Below are 21,143 nucleotides of genomic sequence, written 5' to 3' on the forward strand. Positions count from 1 at the left end.
AAATGTATCAAAATGTGTCAACATAAATCGAAATGTATCAAAATCTATTTAAAAAGTGTAAAAGTATTGAAAATATCTCAAAATTATTGGAATTATCAAATTGATCAAAAATATGTCAAAATCTATTAAAATATGACAATATTTTCTAAATGTGTCAAAATGTGCCAAAATTGTCAAATTGATCAAAATACACCTAAAGTAAAAGTTAGTATGAAACTGTATAAAAATGTATTTAAAGTGTGTAAAAATATCAAAATGTATGAACATTTTAAAATAAATCAAAATGAATCAAAATGTTCCAAAAAATATGAATATTATAATGATTAAGATCATCAAAATGTATCAAAAATGTATAAAATGTATCAACATAATCAAAATGTATTAAAATGTATTTACAATGTGTCACAATTGTCAAAATTATCAAAATTATCAACAAAAATAAAATGTATCAAAACGTATCAAAATGTGTCAACATAAATCGAAATGTATCAAAATCTATTTAAAAAGTGTAAAAGTATTGAAAACATCTCAAAATTATTGGAATTATCAAATTGATCAAAAATATGTCAAAATCTATTAAAATATGACAATATTTTCTAAATGTGTCAAAATGTGCCAAAATTATCAAATTGATCAAAATACACCTAAAGTAAAATTTAGTATGAAACTGTATAAAAATGTATTTAAAGTGTGTAAAAAATATCAAAATGTATGAACATTTTAAAATAAATCAAACTGAATCAAAATGTTCCAAAAAAGTATGAATATTATAATGATTAAGATTATCAAAATGTATCAAAAATTTATAAAATGTATCAACATAATCAAAATGTATTAAAATGTATTTACAACGTGTCAAAATTGTCAAAATTATCAACAAAAATAAAATGTATCAAAATGTGTCAACATAAATCGAAATGTATCAAAATCTATTTAAAACGTGTAAAAGTATTGAAAACATCTCAAAATTATTGGAATTATCAAATTGATCAAAAATATGTCAACATCTATTAAAATATGACAATATTTTCTAAATGTGTCAAAATGTGCCAAAATTGTCAAATTGATCAAAATACACCTAAAGTAAAAGTTAGTATGAAACTGTATAAAAATGTATTTAAAGTGTGTAAAAATATCAAAATGTATGAACATTTTAAAATAAATCAAAATGAATCAAAATGTTCCAAAAAAAATATGAATATTATAATGATTAAGATCATCAAAATGTATCAAAAATTTATAAAATGTATCAACATAATCAAAATGTATTAAAATGTATTTACAATGTGTCAAAATTATCAAAATTATCAACAAAAATAAAATGTATCAAAACGTATCAAAGTGTGTCAACATAAATCAAAATGTATCAAAATCTATTTAAAAAGTGTAAAAGTATTGAAAACATCTCAAAATTATTGGAATTATCAAATTGACCAAAAATATGTCAACATCTATTAAAATAAGACAATATTTTCTAAATGTGTCAAAATGTGCCAAAATTATCAAATTGATCAAAATACACCTAAAGTAAAATTTAGTATGAAACTGTATAAAAATGTATTTAAAGTGTGTAAAAAATATCAAAATGTATGAACATTTTAAAATAAATCAAACTGAATCAAAATGTTCCAAAAAAGTATGAATATTATAATGATTAAGATTATCAAAATGTATCAAAAATTTATAAAATGTATCAACATAATCAAAATGTATTAAAATGTATTTACAACGTGTCAAAATTGTCAAAATTATCAACAAAAATAAAATGTATCAAAATGTGTCAACATAAATCGAAATGTATCAAAATCTATTTAAAACGTGTAAAAGTATTGAAAACATCTCAAAATTATTGGAATTATCAAATTGATCAAAAATATGTCAACATCTATTAAAATATGACAATATTTTCTAAATGTGTCAAAATGTGCCAAAATTGTCAAATTGATCAAAATACACCTAAAGTAAAAGTTAGTATGAAACTGTATAAAAATGTATTTAAAGTGTGTAAAAATATCAAAATGTATGAACATTTTAAAATAAATCAAAATGAATCAAAATGTTCCAAAAAAAATATGAATATTATAATGATTAAGATCATCAAAATGTATCAAAAATTTATAAAATGTATCAACATAATCAAAATGTATTAAAATGTATTTACAATGTGTCAAAATTATCAAAATTATCAACAAAAATAAAATGTATCAAAACGTATCAAAGTGTGTCAACATAAATCAAAATGTATCAAAATCTATTTAAAAAGTGTAAAAGTATTGAAAACATCTCAAAATTATTGGAATTATCAAATTGACCAAAAATATGTCAACATCTATTAAAATAAGACAATATTTTCTAAATGTGTCAAAATGTTTCAAAATTAATAATTGTGTCAAAATGTATTCAAAATATGTCAGAATTATGAAGATATTTAAAAATGTTCAAATATAGCAACATTATCAAAATGTATGAACATAAATCAAAATGTATCAAAATGTGCCAAATTCATCAAAATGTATCAACATAAATCAAAATGTATCAAAATGTATTTAAAAAAGGTTAACCATAATTAAAATGTCAAATTTATTAAAAGTATCAAATTGATTAAAATATGTCAAAATCTATTCAAGGCCCTGCGATGAGGTTGCGACTTGTCCAGGGTGTACCCCGCCTTCCGCCCGATTGTAGCTGAGATAGGCTCCAGCGCCCCCCGCGACCCCAAAGGGAATAAGCGGTAGAAAATGGATGGATGGAAAATCTATTCAAACGTGACAACATTTTCAAAATGTGTCAACATGTATCAAAAGTATTAATTTGTGTCAACACGTATTCAAAATGCATCTAAAATGTTTCAAATATATCAAGATATTTAAACATTTTGAAATATATCAAAATTATCAAAATGTATCAACTTAAATCAAAATGTGCCAAAATTATCAAAATGTATCAAAATGTATCAAAATGTATCAAAATGTATTTAAAAAGGGTTAAAATAATTGTAATTTTTCAAAAAATTTGAAATGATCAAATTGATTAAAATGTGTCAAAATCGATTAAAATGTGACACAATTGTCAAAATGTGTCAACGTGTATCAACAGTATTAATTTGTGTCTAAATGTATTCAACAAGTGTCAAAATATCACGATATTTAAAAAAAGTTCAAATACATCAAAATTATCAAAATGTATCAAAATTATAACCTTACCAAAATGTATCAAAATGTGCCAAAATTATCTAAATGTATCAAAATAAATCAAAATGTATTTAACAAGTGTAAAAATAATCAAAATATACACAATTTATCAAAATGTATCAAAATTACCAACCAAAACAAAATGTATCAAAATGTGCCAAAATTATGAAAATGTATCAACATAAATACAAATGTAACAAAATTAATTAAAAAAGTGTCAAAATAATTAAAATATGTCAAAAATTATTGAAATTATCGAATTGATCAAAATATGTCAACATCGATTAAAATTCGACAAAAATGATCAAAATGTGTCAACATGTATCAAAAGTTATAATTTGTGTAAAAATGTATTCAAAATGTGTCAAAATTATCGATATATCTAGAAATTTTCAAATATATCAAAATTATCAATATTAACATTATCAAAATCATCAACATGTATCAAAATTATCAAAATGTATCAAAATGTTTTAAAAAAAGTGTCAACATAATTAAAACATGTCAAAATTATTAAAATGATCAAATGTATTAAAAATATGTCAACTTCTATTAAAATGTGACACAATTATCAAAAGGTGTCAAAGGTATTCATTTGTGTCAAAATGTATTGAAAATGTTTCAAATGTTCTAATATATTAAAATGTATGAAAATGTTAAAAAAAAAACGATCAAAATGCATCAAAATAATCAAATTGCATGAAAATGTATCAGACTATTATAAATAGCGTACAAATAACGAGCAAGATGCTAAAGCTAACAGCTAATTAAATATGGCAGATTTTCCACGACAACTCGTGTTGCTTGTGCTAATTGCTAGCATCAATGCTAACGCTAGCTTGACGAATAAAGTTGTGGCCGACTCCCTCTCACCTGTCGGCCGTGGAGGAGGACTTCCTCTGGCACATGACCGCCAAGGACCCGCCTCCTGCCGCCATTTCCTGTTTGATCTCCCAGGCCACCACGTCGCTGGGCTTCACCGCCAGGAAGCTGACGCCCGGCTGGAACCACACCCTGCGACACAACAACACCCGTCAGTCACCGTGGTAACACAATGGACATCGTCACGGCAACGCTTCCTGGAAATCAGAAATATCTGAATCAGAATTTTTCTTTTTTTTTTCAATAGGGCAATAAAAACAGCAGAATGTTCCTGTTAAATAGAGGATCTTTGATTGGTGTTTTGTTGTCAATAGGTTGTTAAAAAGAGCAGAATGTTCCTGTCAAATACAGGATCTTAGACTGGTGTTTTATTTTTTTTATTTTTTTCAATAGGTCATTAATAACAGCAGTGTTCATGTCAAATAGAGGATCTTTGATTTGTGTGTGTTTTTTTGTAATAGTTCCTTAAAAACAGTAGAATGTTTCTATCAAATAGAGAATCTTCGACTCCTGTTTTTTTTTTTTTTCAATAGGTCTCTAAAAACAGCAGTTATTCTGTCAAATAGAAGATCTTTGATTGGTGTTTCTTTTTCAATAGGTCATTAAAAACAGCAGAATGTTCCTGTCGAATAGAAAATCTTTGACTTGTGTTTTTTTTATTATCAGTCATTAAATAAATCAGACATCCCCAGGTGCATGTCTTTGGAGGTGGGAGGGGCCTATCCCCAGGTGCATGTCTTCGGAGGTGGGAGGGGCTTATACCCAGGTGCATGTCTTTGGAGGTGGGAGGGGCCTATCCCCAGGTGCATGTCTTTGGAGGTGGGAGGAAGCCGGAGTAGAACCCACGCAGAACCCACGCAGTCACGGGGAGAACATGCAAACTCCACACAGAAAGATCCCGAGCCCGGGATTGAACTCAGGACTAACCCCTGTACCACCGTGCTACCTGAGTAGGTAATAATTAACAATAATGATAATATTTATTAACAATAACAGTAATATTATTTAATAATTATAATAATAAATAATAATTATAATAATAAATAGTAGTAATAATAATAATGTATAATAATAATATTTAATCATCATAATAGTAATAATATTTAATAATAATGGTAATAATAATAATCATCATCATCAATGTGTGGTTGTTTACCTAGCAAAGATAATATCATCTGACAACTGCTTTAGTGGTAAAATTAGTTAAAAAAAAAAAAAAAAAAGTTGTCAAAATTTTCTAAATGTATTTAATATTTGTCAATTTTTTTTTAATGTATTTAGTATTCCTAAAAATATTTTTAAATGTATTTAATATGTGTCAACATTTTCTAAATGTATTTAATATTTGTCAAAAATTGTAAATATATTTAGTGTTTCTAAAAATATTTTTTAAAGGTATTTAATGTGTCAAAAATGTCTAAATGTATTTAATATTTGTCAAAATGTTCTAAATGTATTTAATATTTGTCAAAAATGTTTAAATGTATTTAGTATTCCTAAAAATATTGTTAAATGTATTTAATATGTGTCAACATTTTCTAAATGTATTTAATATTTGTCAAAAATTGTAAATAAATTTAGTATTTCTAAAAATATTTTTTAAAGGTATTTAATGTGTCAAAAATTTCTAAATGTATTTAATATTTGTCAAAATGTTCTAAATGTATTTAATATTTGTCAAAAAAATTTAAATGTATTTAGTATTCCTAAAAATATTTTTAAATGTATTTAAAATGTGTCAACATTTTCTAAATGTATTTAATATTTTTCAAAGATTGTAAATATATTTAGTATTTCTAAAAATATTTTTTAAAGGTATTTAATGTGTCAAAAATTTCTAAATGTATTTAATATTTGTCAAAATGTTCTAAATGTATTTAATATTTGTCAAAAAGATTTAAATGTATTTAGTATTCCTAAAAATATTTTTAAATGTATTTAATATGTGTCAACATTTTCTAAATGTATTTAATATTTGTCAAAAATTGTAAATATATTTAGTATTTCTACAAATATTTTTAAAGGTATTTAATGTGTCAAAAATTTCTAAATATATTTAATATTTGTCAAAATGTTCTAAATGTATTTAATATTTGTCAAAAAAAAATTAAATGTATTTAGTATTCCTAAAAATATTTTTAAATGTATTTAATATGTGTCAACATTTTCTAAATGTATTTAATATTTGTCAAAAATTGTAAATATATTTAGTATTTCTAAAAATATTTTTTAAGGTATTTAATGTGTCAAAAAATTCTAAATATATTTCATATTTGTCAAAATGTTCTAAATGAATTTAATATTTGTCAAAATTTTTTTAAATGTATTTAGTATTCCTAAAAATATTTTTAAATGTATTTAATATGTGTCAACATTTTCTAAATGCATTTAATATTTGTCAAAAATTGTAAATATATTTAGTATTTCTAAAAATATTTTTAAAGGTATTTAATGTGTCAAAAATTTCTAAATATATTTAATGTTTGTCAAAATGTTCTAAATGTATTTAATATTTGTCAAAAGATTTTAAATGTATTTAGTATTCCTAAAAATATTTTTAAATGTATTTAATATGTGTCAACATTTTCTAAATGTATTTAATATTTGTCAAAATTTTAAATATATTTAGTATTTCTAAAAATATTTTTTAAAGGTATTTAATGTATCAAAAATTTCTAAATGTATTTATTATTTGTGCAGCCCTTTGAGACACTTGTGATTTAGGGCTATATAAATAAAGATTGATTGATAAAGATAAAGATTGATTTGTCAAAATGTTCTAAATGTATTTAATATTTTTCAAAAAAATTTAAATGTATTTAGTATTCCTAAAAATATTTTTAAATGTATTTAATATGTGTCAACATTTTCTAAATGTATTTAATATTTGTCAAAAATTGTAAATATATTTAGTATTTCTAAAAATATTTTTTAAAGGTATTTAATGTGTCAAAAATGTCTAAATGTATTTAATATTTGTCAAAATGTTCTAAATGTATTTAATATTTGTCGAAAAAATGTAAATGTATTTAATATTCCTAAAAATATTTTTAAATGTATTTAATATGTGTCAACATTTTCTAAACGTATTTAATATTTGTCAAAAATTGTAAATAAATTTGGTATTTTTAAAAATATTTTTTAAAGGTATTTAATGTGTCAAAAATGTCTAAATGTATTTAATATTTGTCAAAATGTTCTAAATGTATTTAATATTTGTCAAAATTTTTTAAATGTATTTAGTATTCCTAAAAATAATTATAAATGTATTTAATATGTGTCAACATTTTCTAAATGTATTTAATATTTGTCAAAAATTGTAAATATATTTAGTATTTCTAAAAATATTTTTTAAAGGTATTTAATGTGTCAAAAATTTCTAAATGTATTTAATATTTGTCAAAATGTTCTAAATGTATTTAATATTTGTCAAAAAAATTTAAATGTATTTAGTATTTCTAAAAATATTTTTAAATGTATTTAATATGTGTCAACATTTTCTAAATGTATTTAATATTTGTCAAAAATTTTAAATATATTTAGTATTTCTAAAAATATTTTTAAAGGTATTTAATGTGTCAAAAAATTCTAAATGTATTTAATATTTGTCAAAATGTTCTAAATGTATTTAATATTTGTCAAAAAAATGTAAATGTATTTAGTATTTCTAAAAATATTTTTAAATGTATTTAATATGTGTCAACATTTTCTAAATGTATTTAATATTTGTCAAAAATTGTAAATATATTTAGTATTTCTAAAAAAAAATTTAAAGGTATTTAATGTGTCAAAAATGTCTAAATGTATTTAATATTTGTCAAAAATTGTAAATATATTTAGTATTTCTAAAAATATTTTTAAAGGTATTTAATGTGTCAAAAAATTCTAAATGTATTTAATATTTGTCAAAATGTTCTAAATGTATTTAATATTTGTCAAAAAAATGTAAATGTATTTAGTATTTCTAAAAATATTTTTAAATGTATTTAATATGTGTCAACATTTTCTAAATGTATTTAATATTTGTCAAAAATTGTAAATATATTTAGTATTTCTAAAAAAAAATTTAAAGGTATTTAATGTGTCAAAAATGTCTAAATGTATTTAATATTTGTCAAAATGTTCTAAATGTATTTAATATTTGTCAAAAATTTTTAAATGTATTTAGTATTTCTAAAAATATTTTTAAATGTATTTAATATGTGTCAACATTTTCTAAATGTATTTAATATTTGTCAAAAAATGTAAATATATTTAGTATTTCTAAAAATATTTTTTAAAGGTATTTATTATTCCTAAAAATATTTTTAAATGTATTTAATATGTGTCAACATTTTCTAAATGTATTTAATATTTGTTAAAAATTGTAAATATATTTAGTATTTCTAAAAACATTTTTTAAAGGTATTTAATGTGTCAAAAATGTCTAAATGTATTTAATATTTGTCAAAATGTTCTAAATGTATTTAATATTTGGCAAAAAAATTTAAATGTATTTAGTATTTCTAAAAATATTTTTAAATGTATTTAATATGTGTCAACCTTTTCTAAATGTATTTAATATTTGTCAAAAATTGTAAATATATTTAGTATTTCTAAAAATATTTCTTAAAGGTATTTAATGTGTCAAAAATTTCTAAATGTATTTAATATATGTCAAAATGTTCTAAATGTATTTAATATTTGTCAAAAAAATTTAAATGTATTTAGTATTTCTAAAAATATTTTTAAATGTATTTAATATGTGTCAACATTTTCTAAATGTATTTAATATTTGTCAAAAATTGTAAATATATTTAGTATTTCTAAAAATATTTTTAAAGGTATTTAATGTGTCAAAAAATTCTAAATATATTTAATATTTGTCAAAATGTTCTAAATGAATTTAATATTTGTCAAAAAAATTTAAATGTATTTAGTATTTCTAAAAATATTTTTAAATATATTTAATATGTGTCAACATTTTCTAAATGTATTTAATATTTGTCAAAAATTGTAAATATATTTAGTATTTCTAAAAATATTTTTAAAGATATTTAATGTGTCAAAAATTTCTAAATGTATTTGATATTTGTCAAAATGTTCTAAATGTATTTAATATTTGTCAAAAAAATGTAAATGTATTTAGTATTCCTAAAAATATTTTTAATTGTATTTAATATGTGTCAACATTTTCTAAATGTATTTAATATTTGTCAAAAATTGTAAATATATTTAGTATTTCTAAAAATATTTTTTAAAGGTATTTAATGTGTCAAAAATGTCTAAATGTATTTAATATTTGTCAAAATGTTCTAAATGAATTTAATATTTGTCAAAAAATTTTAAATGTATTTAGTATTTCTATAAATATTTTTAAATGTATTTAATATGTGTCAACATTTTCTAAATGTATCTAATATTTGTCAAAATTTTCTAAATGTATTTAATATTTGTCAAAAAAATTTAAATATATTTAGTAATTCTAAAAATATTTTTAAATGTATTTAATGTGTGTCAAAATTTTCTAAATGTATTTAATATTTGTCAAAAATTGTAAATATATTTAGTATTTCTAAAAATATTTTTTTAAAGTATGTAATGTGTCAAAAATGTCTAAATGTATTTAATATTTGTCAAAATGTTCTAAATGTATTTAATATTTGTCAAAAAAATTTAAATGTATTTAGTATTTCTACAAATATTTTTAAATGTATTTAATATGTGTCAACATTTTCTAAATGTATTTAATATTTGTCAAAATGTTCTAAATGTATTTAATATTTGTCAAAAAAATGTAAATGTATTTAGTATTCCTAAAAATATGTTTAAATGTATTTAATATGTGTCAACATTTTTTAAATGTATTTAATATTTGTCAAAAATTGTAAATATATTAGGTATTTTTTTAAATATTTTTTAAAGGTATTTAATGTGTCAAACATTTCTAAATATATTTAATATTTGTCAAAATGTTCTAAATGTATTTAATATTTGTCAAAAATTGCAAATATATTTAGTATTTCTAAAAATATTTTTTAAATGTATTTAGTATTCCTAAAAACATTTCTAAATGTATTTAATATTTGTCAACATTTTCCAAATGTATTTAATATTTGTCAAAAATTGTAAATACATTTTTGTATTTCTAAAAATATTTTTAAAGGTATTTAATGTGTCAAAAATGTCTAAATGTATTTAATATTTGTCAAATTTTTTTAAATGTGTTTAGTATTCCTAAAAATATTTCTAAATGTATTTAATATGTGTCAACATTTTCTAAATGTATTTAATATTTGTCAAAAATTGAAAATATATTTAGTATTTCTAAAAATATTTTTTAAATGTATTTAGTATTTCTAAAAATATTTTTAAATGTATTTAATATGTGTCAACATTTTGTAAATGTATTTAATATTTGTCAAAAATTGTAAATATATTTAGTATTTCTAAAAACATTTTTTAAAGGTATTTAATGTGTCAAAAATTTCTAAATGTATTTAATATTTGTCAAAATGTTCTAAATGTATTTAATATTTGTCAAAAAAATTTAAATGTATTTAGTATTCCTAAAAATATTTTTAAATGTATTTAATATGTGTCAACATTTTCTAAATGTATCTAATATTTGTCAAAATTTTCTAAATGTATTTAATATTTGTCAAAAAAATTTAAATATATTTAGTAATTCTAAAAATATTTTTAAATGTATTTAATGTGTGTCAAAATTTTCTAAATGTATTTAATATTTGTCAAAAATTGTAAATATATTTAGTATTTCTAAAAATATTTTTTTAAAGTATGTAATGTGTCAAAAATGTCTAAATGTATTTAATATTTGTCAAAATGTTCTAAATGTATTTAATATTTGTCAAAAAAATTTAAATGTATTTAGTATTTCTACAAATATTTTTAAATGTATTTAATATGTGTCAACATTTTCTAAATGTATTTAATATTTGTCAAAATGTTCTAAATGTATTTAATATTTGTCAAAAAAATGTAAATGTATTTAGTATTCCTAAAAATATGTTTAAATTTATTTAATATGTGTCAACATTTTTTAAATGTATTTAATATTTGTCAAAAATTGTAAATATATTTAGTATTTCTAAAAATATCTTTAAAGGTATTTAATGTGTCAAAAATTTCTAAATGTATTTAATATTTGTCAAAATGTTCTAAATGTATTTAATATTTGTCAAAAAAATTTAAATGTATTTAGTATTCCTAAAAATATTTTTAAATGTATTTAATATGTGTCAACATTTTCTAAATGTATTTAATATTTGTCAAAAATTGTAAATATATTTAGTATTTCTAAAAATATTTTTTAAATCTATTTAGTATTCCTAAAAATATTTTTAAATGTATTTAATATGTGTCAACATTTTCTAAATGTATTTAATATTTGTCAAAAATTGTAAATATATTTAGTATTTCTAAAAATATTTTTAAAGGTATTTAATGTGTCAAAAATTTCTAAATGTATTTAATATTTGTCAAAATGTTCTAAATGTATTTAATATTTGTCAAAAAAATTTAAATGTATTTAGTATTCCTAAAAATATTTTTAAATGTATTTAATATGTGTCAACATTTTCTAAATGTATTTAATATTTGTCAAAAATTGTAAATATATTTAGTATTTCTAAAAATATTTTTTAAAGGTATTTAATGTGTCAAAAATTTCTAAATGTATTTAATATTTGTCAAAATGTTCTAAATGTATTTAATATTTGTCAAAAAAATGTAAATGTATTTAGTATTCCTAAAAATATTTTTAAATGTATTTAATATCTGTCAACATTTTCTAAATGTATTTAATATTTGTCAAAAATTGTAAATACATTTGGTATTTCTAAAAATATTTTTTAAAGGTATTTAATGTGTCAAAAATGTCTAAATGTATTTAATATTTGTCAAAATGTTCTAAATGTATTTAATATTTGTCAAAAAAATGTAAATGTATTTAGTATTTCTAAAAATATTTTTAAATGTATTTAATATGTGTCAACATTTTTTAAATGTATTTAATATTTGTCAAAAATTGTAAATATATTTAGTATTTCTAAAAATATTTTTTAAAGGTATTTAATGTGTCAAAAATGTCTAAATGTATTTAATATTTGTCAAAATGTTCTAAATGTATTTAATATTTGTCAAAAAAAATGTAAATGTATTTAGTATTTCTAAAAATATTTTTAAATGTATTTAATATGTGTCAACATTTTTTAAATGTATTTAATATTTGTCAAAAATTGTAAATATATTTAGTATTTCTAAAAATATTTTTTAAAGGTATTTAATGTGTCAAACATTTCTAAATGTATTTAATATTTGTCAAAATGTTCTAAATGTATTTAATATTTGTCAAAATTTTTTAAATGTATTCAGTATTTCTAAAAATATTTTTAAATGTATTTAATATGTGTCAACATTTTCTAAATGTATTTAATATTTGTCAAAAATTGTAAATATATTTAATATTTCTAAAAATATTTTTTAAAGGTATTTAATGTGTCAAACATTTCTAAATGTATTTAATATTTGTCAAAATGTTCTAAATGTATATAATATTTGTCAATTTTTTTTAAATGTATCTAGTATTTCTAAAAATATTTTTAAATGTATTTAATATGTGTCAACATATTCTAAATGTATTTAATATTTGTCAAAAATTGTAAATATATTTAGTATTTCTAAAAATATTTTTTAAAGGTATTTAATGTGTCAAAAATTTCTAAATGTATTTAATATTTGTCAAAATGTTCTAAATGTATTTAATATTTGTCAAAAAAATTTAAATATATTTAGTATTCCTAAAAATATTTTTAAATGTATGTGTCAAAAATTTCTAAATGTATTTAATATTTGTCAAAATGTTCTAAATGTATTTAATATTTGTCAAAAAAATTTAAATATATTTAGTAATTCTAAAAATATTTTTAAATGTATTTAATGTGTCAAAATGTTCTAAATATATTTAATATTTGTCAAAATGTTCTAAATGTATTTAATATTTGTCAAAAATGTTTAAATGTATTTAGTATTTCTAAAAATATTTTTAAATGTATTTAATATTTGTCTATATTTTCTAAATGTATTTAATATTTGTCGACATTTTCTAAATGTACTTAATATTTGTCAAAATGTTCGAAATGTTTTTAATGTTCGTACATTTTTTCTAAATGTACTTAATATTTTTAACATTTTTAAATGTATTTAAAGTCCTATAAAAACATTGTCCTCCAGCGCTGGTGGGCGGAGCCAAAGTGCACGTGTGCAGCCGCGCGTAGGCTAGCTAGCACAATGGCTAGCTGTGTTCCGGCAGGACGCCGCTAATGTAATCCGCACACTTTGCTGTTCCGATTCCGGGATCCTTTCAGAAAAAAAAAAACGCGCTCGCAGGCGAAATGGAGCGCGCCCACGCCGCTCCTCGCACACGCGGGATTAGAGGACCCTTTTTTTTTTTTTCTGGGCCAACAAAGACGCGCAACAATGGCGGTGGGCCGCTGGCTGCTGTCGACGCTCGGAGCGAGTCCCCCGGTTTCAGATTAGCGGGCCAATAAAAACATCTTTTTTTAGAGGAGGCTCAAAGTTTGTACATCAAACACCGTCACAACGCAGCAGAATTACCTTTTGTTCGTCTCTACGGATCAGCTTTCTTCTCCTAAAAAATGATGTTTCACACCAACAAACCTCTCCATTTTTATACTTAAACTCTCTTATTTGTAGGAACTGAAATGCTAACAGTTAGCACGCGCGCCAGAAAGCGTCAAGCAACAAAAAACATGAGGGAAAAGCTAGCATGCTAACAGTACTATGCTAACATGCTAACAAATTGCATGTTTACAATCAGTATTATAGAAATACCAAAATATGTGACTGTTAAATTAGCTATCAAAGCTAGCATGCTCATGTTAGCATGTTAAAATGCTAATTATATTATACATCAAGTCCCAGGAACTGAAATGCTAACAGCTAGCACGCGTGCCAGAAAGCGTCAACTAACAAAAAAAATGAGGGAAAAGCTGGCATGCTAACAGTACTATGCTAACATGCTAACAAATTGCATGTTTACAGTCAGCATTATAGAAATACCAAAATATGTTACTGTTAAATTAGCTATCAAAGCTAGCATGCTCATGTTAGCATGTTAAAATGCTAATTATACTATACATCAAGTCCCAGGAACTGAAATGCTAACAGTTAGCACGCGCGCCAGAAAGCGTCAAGCAACAGAAAACATAAGGGAAAAGCTAGCATGCTGACAGTACTATGCTAACATGCTAACAAATTGCATGTTTACAGTCAGCATTATAGAAATACCAAAATATGTGACTGTTAAATTAGCTATCAAAGCTAGCATGCTCATGTTAGCATATTAAAATGCTAATTGTGTTATACATCAAGTCCCAGGAACTGAAATGCTAACAGTTAGCACGCTCGCCAGAAAGCGTCAACTAACAAAAAAAAATGAGGGAAAAGCTAGCATGCTAGCAGTACTATGCTAACATGCTAACAAATTGCATGTTTACAGTCAGCATTATAGAAATACCAAAATATGTGACTGTTAAATTAGCTATCAAAGCTAGCATGCTCATGTTAGCATGTTAAAAAGCTAATTATACTATACATCAAGTCCCAGGAACTGAAATGCTAACAGTTAGCACGCGCGCCAGAAAGCGTCAAGTAACAGAAAACATGAGGGAAAAGCTAGCATGCTAAAAGTACTATGCTAACATGCTAACAAATTGCATGTTTAAAGACACTATTATAGAAATACCAAAATATGTTACTGTTAAATTAGCTATCAAAGCTAGCATGCTCATGTTAGCATGTTAAAATGCTAATTATATTATACATCAAGTCCCAGGAACTGAAATGCTAACAGTTAGCATGCGCGCCAGAAAGCGTCAAGCAACAGAAAACATAAGGGAAAAGCTAGCATGCTGACAGTACTATGTTAACATGCTAACAAATTGCATGTTTACAATCAGCATTATAGAAATACCAAAATACGTGACTCTTAAATTAGCTATCAAAGCTAGCATGCTCATGTTAGCATGTTAAAAAGCTAATTATACTATACATCAAGTCCCAGGAACTGAAATGCTAACAGTTAGCACGCTCGCCAGAAAGCGTCAAGCAACAAAAAACATGAGGGAAAAGCTAGCATGCTAACAGTACTATGCTAACATGCTAACAAATTGCAAGTTTACAATCAGCATTATAGAAATACCAAAATACGTGACTGTTAAATTAGCTATCAAAGCTAGCATGCTCATGTTAGCATGTTAAAATGCTAATTGTGTTATACATCAAGTCCCAGGAAGTGAAATGCTAACAGTTAGCACGCGCGCCAGAAAGCGTCAAGCAACAGAAAACATAAGGGAAAAGCTAGCATGCTGACAGTACTATGCTAACATGCTAACAAATTGCATGTTTACAATCAGCATTATAGAAATACCAAAATACGTGATTGTTAAATTAGCTATCAAAGCTAGCATGCTCATGTTAGCATGTTAAAATGCTAATTGTGTTATACATCAAGTCCCAGGAACTGAAATGCTAACAGTTAGCACGCGCGCCAGAAAGCGTCAAGTAACAAAAAACATGAGGGAAAAGCTAGCATGCTAACATGCTAACAAATTGCATGTTTACAGTCAGCATTATAGAAATACTAAAATATGTGACTGTTAAATTAGCTATCAAAGCTAGCATGCTCATGTTAGCATGTTAAAATGCTAATTATATTATACATCAAGTCCCAGGAACTGAAATGCTAACAGTTAGCACGCGCGCCAGAAAGCGTCAAGCAACAGAACACATAAGGGAAAAGCTAGCATGCTGACAGTACTATGCTAACATGCTAACAAATTGCATGTTTACAATCAGCATTATAGAAATACCAAAATACGTGACTGTTAAATTAGCTATCAAAGCTAGCATGCTCATGTTAGCATGTTAAAATGCTAATTGTGTTATACATCAAGTCCCAGGAACTGAAATGCTAACAGTTAGCACGCTCGCCAGAAAGCGTCAAGCAACAAAAAACATGAGGGAAAAGCTAGCATGCTAACAGTACTATGCTAACATGCTAACAAATTGCATGTTTACAATCAGCATTATAGAAATACCAAAATACGTGACTGTTCAATTAGCTATCAAAGCTAGCATGCTCATGTTAGCATGTTAAATATGCTAATTGTGTTATACATCAAGTCCCAGGAACTGAAATGCTAAGAGTTAGCACGCTCGCCAGAAAGCGTCAAGTAACAAAAAACATGAGGGAAAAGCTAGCATGCTAACAGTACTATGCTAACATGCTAACAAATTGCATGTTTACAGTCAGTATTATAGAAATACCAAAATATGTTACTGTTAAATTAGCTATCAAAGCTAGCATGCTCATGTTAGCATGTTAAAATGCTAATTATATTATACATCAAGTCCCAGGAATTGAAATGCTAACAGTTAGCACGCGCGCCAGAAAGCGTCAACTAACAAAAAAAAATGAGGGAAAAGCTAGCATGCTGACAGTACTATGCTAACATGCTAACAAATTGCATGTTTACAGTCAGCATTATAGAAATACCAAAATACGTGACCGTTAAATTAGCTATCAAAGCTAGCATGCTCATGTTAGCATGTTAAAAAGCTAATTATACTATACATCAAGTCCCAGGAACTGAAATGCTAACAGCTAGCACGCGTGCCAGAAAGCGTCAAGCAACAAAAAACATGAGGGAAAAGCTAGCATGCTAACAGTACTATGCTAACATGCTAACAAATTGCATGTTTACAGTCAGCATTATAGAAATACCAAAATACGTGACTGTTAAATTAGCTATCAAAGCTAGCATGCTCATGTTAGCATGTTCAAATGCTAATTATATTATACATCAAGTCCCAGGAACTGAAATGCTAACAGTTAGCACGCGCGCCAGAAAGCGTCAAGCAACAAAAAACATGAGGGAAAAGCGAGCATGCTGACAGTACTATGCTAACATGCTAACAAATTGCATGTTTACAATCAGCATTATAGAAATACCAAAATACGTGACTGTTAAATTAGCTATCAAAGCTAGCATGCTCATGTTAGCATGTTAAATATGCTAATTGTGTTATACATCAAGTCCCAGGAACTGAAATGCTAACAGTTAGCACGCGCGCCAGAAAGCGTCAAGCAACAAAAAACATAAGGGAAAAGCTAGCATGCTAACAGTACTATGCTAACATGCTAACAAATTGCATGTTTACAGTCAGCATTATAGAAATACCAAAATACGTGACCCTTAAATTAGCTATCAAAGCTAGCATGCTCATGTTAGCATGTTAAAATGCTAATTATATTATATATCAAGTCCCAGGAACTGAAATGCTAACAGTTAGCACGCGCGCCAGAAAGCGTCAACTAACAAAAAAAAATGAGGGAAAAGCTAGCATGCTAACAGTACTATGCTAACATGCTAACAAATTGCATGTTTACAGTCAGTATTATAGAAACACCAAAATATGTTACTGTTAAATTAGCTATCAAAGCTAGCATGCTCATGTTAGCATGTTAAAATGCTAATTATATTATACATCAAGTCCCAGGAACTGAAATGCTAACAGTTAGCACGCTCGCCAGAAAGCGTCAAGTAACAAAAAACATGAGGGAAAAGCTGGCATGCTAACAGTACTATGCTAAAATGCTAACAAATTGCATGTTTACAGTCAGCATTATAGAAATACCAAAATACGTGACTGTTAAATTAGCTATCAAAGCTAGCATGCTCATGTTAGCATGTTAAAATGCTAATTGTGTTATACATCAAGTCCCAGGAACTGAAATGCTAACAGTTAGCACGCGCGCCAGAAAGCGTCAAGCAACAAAAAACATGAGGGAAAAGCTAGCATGCTGACAGTACTATGCTAACATGCCAACAAATTGCATGTTTACAGTCAGCATTATAGAAATACCAAAATACGTGACCCTTAAATTAGCTATCAAAGCTAGCATGCTCATGTTAGCATGTTAAAATGCTAATTATATTAAACATCAAGTCCCAGGAACTGAAATGCTAACAGTTAGCACGCGCGCCAGAAAGCGTCAAGCAACAGAAAACATAAGGGAAAAGCTAGCATGCTGACAGTACTATGCTAACATGCTAACAAATTGCATGTTTACAGTCAGCATTATAGAAATACCAAAATATGTGACTGTTAAATTAGCTATCAAAGCTAGCATGCTCATGTTAGCATGTTCAAATGTTAATTGTGTTATACAATAAGTCCTAGGAACTGAAATGCTAACAGTTAGCACGCTCGCCAGAAAGCGCCAAGTAACAAAAAATATGAGCGAAAACTATTATCACTTATAGTGATAATATAATGATATTATTATTATTATTATTATTATTATTATTATTATTATTATTATTATTATTATTTGATGTCATTGTATTTATTTTTCAATCATCATTACGAACATTTTAATGTTTGTTATTATTATTATAACTGTTATTAGTAGATTGTTGTACTTATTATAGTAGACATAATCATATTATTATTTGTATTATTCTTATATTTTTATCCATTGTTATTGTTGTCATCCCAAAGGGTGAAACAAGCGCTCTACTTGAACTAGAACCTTCCATCACAAGCAGATGCTTCCTGTTATGATTTGATAATCAACCACCTTGATTCTTGGCCGATGCTCGTTTATCATCGCTAATTATGCAAATGAACAAGCTCATTATGCTCTCTGAGAACATCAGCTCTGCTTTTATGATTGGCTCATGATCCTTCTTTGTTTCATCTTCTTTTACACTTTATTGTTATGCACGATGTTAATATTTACTACTTTTAATTAGTCATACTTCTATCATATAGCATATATATATATATATATATATATATATATATATATATATATATATATATATATATATATATATATATATATATGTACATATATATATATGTACATATATATATATATATATATGTATATATATATATATATATATATATATATATATATATATATATATATATATATATATATATATATATATATATATATATATATATATATATATATATATGACATCTAGTGCTGATTTTTCCCTCTGTTCTCCCCGTCTGCCTGTGTCTGCAAAGCGGATTTTACTTTCTCAGTCTGTAATATTTTAGTATTTAGGGGTGTCAAAAAAACATTGATATTCAATTATTATCCGTAAAGATTCAAAATCGATTAAAAAATAAATAAATAAATAAATAAATAAATAAATAAATAAATAAATAAAATACAACAATTAAAAAATTTAAAAATTTAAAAATTTAAAAATTTAAAAATTTAAAAATTTAAAAATTTAAAAATTTAAAAATTTAAAAATTTAAAAATTTATTTAATATTTATTTATTTTATTGTTTGGTTGTTTGTCCTGTCCAGCCACTCAGACAAATCATATTGTTGATGTAGATGATCTATATCTGCGGTACAGATTCCCAATTTTTTTTACAATTTTACACTTTTTTTTACCATTTTTTCACATTATTTCCCTGATTTTTCAAGATATTTCCAATTTCTTTAATTTTTTCTTTTTTTTACATTTTTTTTTTTAAAAATGAATTTTTTTTTTATGTTTTTTTCCCCCATGTATTTAAATTTTTTCCAGTAAAAAAATGAATAAAATACATTTCTTTCCAATTTTTGTTTTTTGTTTTCCTTTTTTTTTTATTGTTCCATTGTTTTTCTGTTTTTTCCTATTTTTTAATTTTTAATTTTTAATTTTTTGTCCTGTCCAGCGACTCAGACAAATCATATTGTTGAAGTAGATGATCTATATCTGCGGTACAGATTCCCAGTTTTCTTTTTAAATTTCCCACTTTCTTTTACCATTTTTTCCCCTTTATTTCCCAACTTTTTCTTATTGTTTTCTATTTCTTTAAATGTTTCCTTTCTTTCCAATTATTTCTAAATGTTTTCAATTTTTTGTAACTTTTTTTTTTCATTTTTCCTATTTATTTTCCTTTTTTTCCAGTTAAAAAAAAAACAGTTTCTTCCCAATTTTTCTTTTTTGTTTTCCATTTGGCCCTGCGATGAGGTGGCGACTTGTCCAGGGTGTACCCCGCCTTTCGCGCGAATGCAGCTGAGATAGGCTCCAACACCCCCCGCAAGCCCAAAAGGGATAAGCGGTAGTAAATGGATGGATGGATGTTTTCCATTTCTTTCTATTGTTCCATTTTTTCCTTTTTTTCCCATTTTTTAAATGTTTAATTTTTATTTTTTTTATTTTTTGTCCTGTCCAGTCACTCAGACAAATCATATTGTTGAAGTAGATGATCTATATCTGCGGTACAGATTCACAGTTTTTTAAATTTTTTCCCACTTTCTTTTACCATTTGTTCCCTTTATTTCCCAACTTTTTCTCCTTTTTTTCAATTTCTTTAAATGTTTCCTTTCTTTCCAATTATTTCTAAATGTTTTTAAAAAAAAGTAACTTTTTTTTCTTCATTTTTCCTTTTTTTTTCTTCTTTTTTTTCCAGTAAAAAAAAAAAATCAGTTTCTTCCCAATTTTTCTTTTTTGTTTTCCATTTGGCCCTGCGATGAGGTGGCGACTTGTCCAGGGTGTACCCCGCCTTTCGCGCGAATGCAGCTGAGATAGGCTCCAGCACCCCCCGCAAGCCCAAAAGGGATAAGCGATAGAAAATGGATGGATGGATGTTTTACATTTGTTTCTATTGTTCCATTTTTTCCTTTTTTCCCCATTTTTTAAATGTTTAATTTTAATTTTTTTTATTTTTTGTCCTGTCCAGCCACTCAGACAAATCATATTGTTGAAGTAGATGATCTATATCTGCGGTACAGATTCACAATTGTTTTCATTTTGTTTCCCAATTTCTTTTACCATTTTTTCCTTTTCAACTTGTTCTTATTGTTTTCAATTTATTGAAATGTTTTCCTATCCATTTTAATTTTTTCCCCTTATTCCCATTTATTTTAAATTTTCCAGTTAAAAAAATAAAAATCAATTTCTTCCCAGTTTTTCTCTTTTGTTTTCCATTTGTTTCTTTTGATCCATTTTTTTTTCTTTT

General features: G+C 24.5%; 1 protein-coding gene across 1 annotated transcript in view; it reads right to left on the minus strand.

The window, feature by feature from the left end:
• The window catches only part of LOC133577720 (transmembrane protein 132B), a 405,689-nt gene that overhangs the window by 144,336 nt on the left and 240,210 nt on the right, over positions 1-21,143 (minus strand). The window contains exon 4 of the mRNA XM_061931705.1: positions 4,065-4,205. Coding sequence (XP_061787689.1) covers positions 4,065-4,205 — 141 coding nt within the window. The remainder of the gene's footprint in view (positions 1-4,064; positions 4,206-21,143) is intronic.

Source organism: Nerophis lumbriciformis, linkage group LG03, assembly GCF_033978685.3.
Source record: "Nerophis lumbriciformis linkage group LG03, RoL_Nlum_v2.1, whole genome shotgun sequence".
NCBI classification, from domain to species: Eukaryota; Metazoa; Chordata; class Actinopteri; order Syngnathiformes; family Syngnathidae; genus Nerophis; species Nerophis lumbriciformis.